The following is a 6,481-nucleotide window of genomic DNA, read 5'->3' as shown; positions in this document are numbered from 1 at the left end:
CTAAGAATAATACTAAAGCAATAGTAACTGTGTTATATTTAAGCAGTGTCTAACATCTGTGATGCTCTGTTATGCAGCACTTTATTTGACAAAAATAATTCCAGTGTTGTATTTAGGATTGTGCTGTGATGTTCTTTATAAAATCACTTAATTTGATAAAAATAATACAATTTCATGTTGAAAATCAATTGTTATACTTTCATTTAATTAAAGTTTTAATTAATGTATTTATTTAAACACAATTTTGATGATAAAATTGAAATAAAATTCTGATATTGAATTGAAAAAAGTATCGGACTCGGTATCGGTAAGTACTAAAAAAAAGTATCGGTACCCATTCTCAAAAAAATGGTATCGGTGCATCCCTACTTTAAGCGATAAGTCTGACCACCTAACAATCACTCAGAACAGCCTAGCAACCATATCGCAATGTGCTAAATACATTAAATAAATTTGTTATAATGGGTATCTTAACATAACAATGTCCTAATAATGTCAACAGCAGGATATAAATAGACAAAGAAGACTGAATTTGTCTGGATCTGCGTAATACATTAATTACCTAAATAATCGCAGTGACGGTTACATGTAACATTTTGCAGATTAAGACACAACACAGACCAAATGCCCAGAAGGCTTTGAGACAGACAGAGCAAAGGGGAGTAGTCCTATGACCTGCCCATACCGTTAAACCCAGATGAATGTTTGATGGATAGAGATTTGCATTTGGATAATAGAAGGTTGGCAAAACGTTATGAGTATTTGCCAGTAGGAGGGAGGGGGAGGGAGGGAAAGACAGAGAGAGAGAGAGAGAGAGAGTCTAGAGCATATAAAAGGGACAGACTGGGCAACAGGTGCGAACTACAGGTGATGAACTGCCACACCCTCTCATTCTCTCTCTAACAAGCTCTTGTTCAGCACATCTATTCCAGACACACTTTTACACTAGTGATCATTCAAATCTGTCTCAGGCATTGGAACTACAAGGTAAACAAACATTTAAACAGTCTGTGTTAGCAGATGTTGCTTTAAGGTTTTTTAATGTTTTTTTTTTTTTTTTTGTCTGATATACATACAATTTCGGAAATGATTTTAATAATACTGCATTTTAACAACATTCTGTTCATTCTATGTAGTCATACAAAGTTACATCAGAGTTGTTTGTTCTCCTTTTCTGCTTGGGTTTTGTACTCATGTGTTGTATGGTATGTTTATTGTTTTGTTTTGTTTTTCAGATGTTGGCAACCCTTGAAACTGTGAGTATTATTTATACTTCTATTTTTGTTTGACTGAGGGGAATAAAACTGAGAATGCAAAAGTAAAGACGCAAGCATGAAAAGACTGTTATGACAAATAATAGTGTGGTTAATACAGTGTTCAGTAAATGTAGGATCTGTGCACTAATTTGTCTGTCAAAATAGATGCATACTATTACTAAAGAAACTGTGTACTCACACTCACAATGTAAATTTGTCTGCTGGTACAAGTATGATTTCGCTTTCAGCATTCATTGAGCCAGAGGGGGAATTACACATTCTCTTGAATATTAATTGTTAGGCAAATTGTTATAACCACCTGTATGGCATGTTAATAGTCTTATCTATGGACATTTTATTATTTTATTAATGTGTAAATATTCCTGTTAAACAGTTTGGTCTCACTTTATATTAGGTGTCTTTAACTACGTTGTACTAACATTAAAATACATGCAATACAATGTACTTATAATTCTCACAAGATTCATATCTGATGCTACTGAGGTTGAGGTACGGGTAGAGTTAAGTTTAAGGGTTAGGGTTGGGGTAGGGGTAGGGGTAGGGTTAGGTTTAGAGGTAAGGTTAACAGTGTTACTATTGATGTAAATGCAGGTACTTTTAATGTAAGTACAATGCAACAACATGTACGTACATAATAAGTACATTGTATCAAAAGCTTAAGTACATAGTAGTTTGTTTTAACCTTGCATCTTACTTATGACAACTGCATTGTATAAACTGTTTTATATAGTGCGTTTCTAATCCAAAATAAGCTTTTCTGTTTTCATTTGAAAAATAAGCTCTTAAATACCAATATTATGTATTTCAGTACTGTGTCTGATTCTATGTTATCTAAGATACATCGGCTTCATATGTTTCCATTATGTTTTATCCAGATTCAATATTTTCAAGACCTGGGCCCGAGAGAGCTGTCATCAGGTAATGTGGACCTTGACGTCATTGAGGAGTACCTGCAGGAGCACTCAGTGGAGGTGATGTCAGGATTATGTGTCCAACGGAGAAGTGAAGAGGAGCACAGTATGGCAGGTAAGTGTTACAGTGACTACAGTTCTTTTATGTAATAAAAAACAAGCAACACTGGTCACCATAAGAGACTACTTAAGAAAGGTTCACTTCTCTTTTATTTCTTTTTTTTTAAATGCAATTTAAAATGTAATTTCCTCTTTGACAAAGATCCTTTGTGTGTCCCAAGACATGGATTCCATTCCACAGATTATAAAAGTTCAGTTTAGTTCAGGGAAAGCTGTACCCACCCCACGGAGCCACAGTGTTTACACTTGGGGGGAAATCAATCTATGAATGGCTTACTTAGTTGTCTGAGCACATAGAGATATGAGAAAGTATTTTAACATCGAAAAATTACACACTTCATTGTTCACCACATAACCACAAATAACCAGTTTTTTATAGTCTGACTCTGTACAGAATGCATGTTGTTTATTGTGAGCATACATGTAATATTAATGAGTGATATGTTTCTATAGAGAACAGCTGGTCTGGTCGCTATACATATGAATGGCATTATGGTGGAATATCAGGTACAGACGAGAGACATGAACAACATCAACAGCAGCAACAGACGTGGCTCTGTCAGTCCAGTCCCAGTGAATGGGTAAGTTACAGGACAAAAAGACTGTAGTTATGCAATAGTCACTACTTTGGTTATGTTCGTTGTGTGTTACAAGACCTGTTCTCGGTTGATAATAATAATTGTCTATGTTGTAGGGACACTGCCAGTATGACAGAAACCAGTGCAGTGATTCAGACTCCCTGTCCACCAGCTCTGGTTGCCAAGAATTTCCACCATCTCTGACCGCAGACAGGAAGGGACAGATTGATTGTGATTCCTTGGCTCTGGTGCCACTTTCAGGTAAGACACAGCATTGTTTGTCCCAAGGAATGCTAATATACCTGGAGAGAGTTATACGTCATTGGCAGTTGCTTAGATGGCACATGCAGTCGTAGATGTATACAACCTATGTTGCTTGCCAAAAATTGCTACTTGAATGGCCATCATTGGAGAAACATGCATTTTGGTGGTAGAGTTCAACTACAAACCTTGACACCGGTTTGTCTTATTTTCATTTCAACATTAAAAAGGAGGATTATTTTTTTGAATCAGTCTGTTTTGACAGTTTAGAATGAAGCAGTTCAAAAAAAATATTCGCAGATTCGATTCAATCGCTCAAAACTGTTTCTCGCATAGCATTTATTTTTCATTTTTGTAGTACAATAAATCTACAAACCTTGACTCTGGGTTGTCCTATTTTCATTTCAGCTTTGGAAAGGCTGATTCATTTTTGTGAATCAGCCTGTTAAGACAGTTTGAAATGAAGCAGTTAAAAAAATAATTCACAGATGCTGTTGAGTCCTCAAAAGTGTTTCTCATGTAACAATTATGTTTCAGTTTTGTAGTACAATAAATCTTTAAAATAGGCTACATTTGTTTATCATTATTTTGGAATATATTAATAGAGACTGCATGAAATGTTGTGTTTATTGTTCCAAAATTCTAACAGAATTTGCAACCAATCCTAAAGCATCCTGATGATCCTTTTTTTTCTTTCTGAAAGTCTTGAAAATTCCAACCACAGAGTCATTTCCAGCACAACTCAAATTCTGTATTGTGTTAAATAGAATTCTGTGGTGGAAATGACAGTGATGGAAATTACATCTTTAATGTAAAAAAAAAAAAAAATGGGCAGACTCCTTTGTCTTACTAAGGCTAATTTCATAGTTAACATTTTATGTATCCTAAATACACACAATTAAAAATTTTATTTTTATTTTTTTATTTTTATTATTATTATTTTGTGTGTGTGTGTGTGTGTGTGTGTGTGTGTGTGTGTGTGTGTGTGCATAATTTGGCAAAATTACAGTTTGATTGGAAATGACACACATTACTTCACTTGTCTCATATTTCATCTCAAGCATGATATTTATTTTTATCAACTTGGTTAAGAAGTACCCTAACTTTTGAAAAAAAAAAAAAAAAAAAAAAAAAACTTAGTTAAGGACAAAATTGTTTGGTGTGGTGGAAATGACAGTTGTGATTTTTGAAAAATGTATAAAAATTATTTTCTCACAATAAATACTGAAATAGTTTGCTAAGATGATCATAGTTTAAAACATGTAATAATTTGTATTTTATAAGGGGTTTCCATTGTTTAATATTGAAAGTCTGGCTAAAACAGTAAACTCTGTGAATAAAAGGCAATTGAAAAGTACCAAAAAATGAATGATGAAGGCTTGATAAAAGTTTCCAAGTCAATTTTAATGTGACCTTCATATAACAAATAGAAAAAAGTTTAAATATTTTCAAATCCACCCCTGGGACACGAAATTGCCCAAAGTTGAAGAAACACCCATATAGATCCAACAGTATTTTCTGCTATTTAAAAAAATATATAAATAAAACAATGTCATTTCTCAGGCAAAAGGAAAGAACGGCTCTTTCATTTCTTGTATGAGATGCTACAGACACCAGATATGAGGAGCTGCATTTGGTGGGTCCAGTCCAGCAATGGCACTTTCCAGTTCTCCTCCCAGAACAAGGAGAAGCTAGCAGAGATGTGGGGCAGACGCAAGGGCAACCGCAAGACCATGACTTACCAGAAAATGGCTCGAGCTTTAAGAAACTACTCACGAACTGGAGAAATCTGCAAAGTGAAGCGAAAACTCACCTATCAGTTCACTGAGAGAACACTGAGAGGGCTTCGGAGCAACTCACAAACATTCATGACTAATTAATGTGGCGTCCATCCACTGAGTCAGTTTCTCTTAACTGGGAAAGTGTAAACGAATACTGAGTATTTGGTAGAGGATGGTTTTGCCTCACTAACATTCATGTTCATTATGTAATTTGGGCATATGTGCACTGATTAACGCATCCTGGTCTCATAGAACCTTGTTACTATGAATATATTTTTGCAAAATTAGTTAAAAGTACCTCGTTCTACGTATCGCTGCAGTTTTCCTGGAATAAACACTAGAGGTGCAACAACAGCACTGAGTTTTATTTACTTTTACACAAATCATGACTAACACAGCAGATTAACACTCCATAAACACTTATTTTCCGCCCTGTTACTCACACAATGCTATCTTATGTAACTGAAACACTTTTAAAATAACACATGATTTCAAAGATGATACACTTTAATGCTTGCATCATAAAACCAACTACATTTACAAGCTTATTCAAGCGTGACAAAGTTGCCAACTGATAGAGCGTTGGAATTTGAACGTGGAAAACCGGGAATCGAGTCCAGTAAAGCATGAGTCGACACGTCAGCTGAAAGTGTCATAGAAACGCCACAAAATGACGTGGTTACTTTAGCTACTGCGTTTCTCATCTCACATTTGCTTTAATGACACGATTAGTTAGGTTTTGGTTAATTTTTTAGGTTAGGGAGGTACTCTAGGTAGGTTATCTTCAATTACAACTCCATAGAGAATTATCCCTAAACAAATGATATTTTTTTGAGAGAACATTTAACTTTTAGTGCCCCTCAGTGGACATTTCACCTCAGAATTGCATAAGTGAAATTAGCCATGTAATTTAATTGTACAAAAATGTTGCAACAGTCACGTAATTTTCATGAGATCAGGCTGGTTATCAAATTGTATTTGGTAATTAAGACTTAATTAGAAAAGATGTAATTTTGAATAACATGGAATCTTAATTAGGTCATGTCTGAAATGGCCCGTGAAGGAGCTGAAGGTGATCTTTGATATATGTAAATCTGAGGATTGTTGACTTTTACACTACTACGTTTTATGTAGTTATGAATCCATTTTGTGTGTTTGTTGTTGTTTTGATAAAATGTGTGCCAAGTTTTGTGCTAATTTTGACTCTTCAATGTAATTCAAACACTCCTGATGTGCCTTAATAAAATTATTTTAAATTCAAAGTTGTGCAGTTAATATTGCACAACTTCTGTTACACTGTAAAAAATAAAAAGTTGAGTAAACTTAAAAAGGTAAAGCAACCAGCTGCAAAGCATTTTTGAGTTTACTCAACTTCAGGCAAATTAGCTGTACCTACTTAACATTTCCAGTTGGATTGTAAGTTTCATTAACAAAATAAGTTCAGCCAACTGAACTTTTTTTTTTTTTCAAGTAGATCTAAATTCAATAAACTTACATTTTCAAGTACACTTGACCATAACTGTCAATATCCTTGAAATAAAAAGATATTCTTT

At 34.4% G+C, this 6,481-nt stretch overlaps 1 protein-coding gene across 2 annotated transcripts; it reads left to right on the top strand.

Moving 5' to 3' along the window:
* Nucleotides 1-871: 871 nt before the first annotated feature.
* On the top strand, nt 872-6,329 carry LOC127419729 (transcription factor Spi-B-like). 2 transcript variants are annotated; one of them, XM_051661391.1, is made up of 6 exons: nt 872-987; nt 1,236-1,256; nt 2,153-2,303; nt 2,762-2,889; nt 3,003-3,147; nt 4,711-6,329. In XM_051661391.1, the coding sequence occupies exons 2-6, from the start codon at nt 1,236-1,238 to the stop codon at nt 5,025-5,027; spliced, it is 762 nt and encodes a 253-aa protein (XP_051517351.1). In that variant the 5' UTR covers nt 872-987; the 3' UTR covers nt 5,028-6,329. The 2 variants fall into 2 exon arrangements, with proteins under 2 accessions (XP_051517351.1, XP_051517352.1); XM_051661392.1 differs by having other exon boundaries at nt 889-987; nt 4,758-6,329.
* The last annotated feature ends 152 nt before the right edge of the window (nt 6,330-6,481 follow it).

This window comes from Myxocyprinus asiaticus, chromosome 29 (assembly GCF_019703515.2).
Source record: "Myxocyprinus asiaticus isolate MX2 ecotype Aquarium Trade chromosome 29, UBuf_Myxa_2, whole genome shotgun sequence".
Lineage (NCBI taxonomy): Eukaryota > Metazoa > Chordata > Actinopteri > Cypriniformes > Catostomidae > Myxocyprinus > Myxocyprinus asiaticus.
This window is presented reverse-complemented; position numbering and strand designations above follow the sequence as displayed.

Excerpts from the sequence above, each read along its gene's own strand:
- LOC127419729 (XM_051661391.1), top strand. The coding sequence starts at position 1,236 with ATGTTGGCAACCCTTGAAACT. Across the intron at positions 2,304-2,761 it reads AGAGGAGCACAGTATGGCAG|AGAACAGCTGGTCTGGTCGC; the intron begins GTAAGTGTTACA and ends ATGTTTCTATAG. Across the intron at positions 2,890-3,002 it reads AGTCCAGTCCCAGTGAATGG|GGACACTGCCAGTATGACAG; the intron begins GTAAGTTACAGG and ends TCTATGTTGTAG.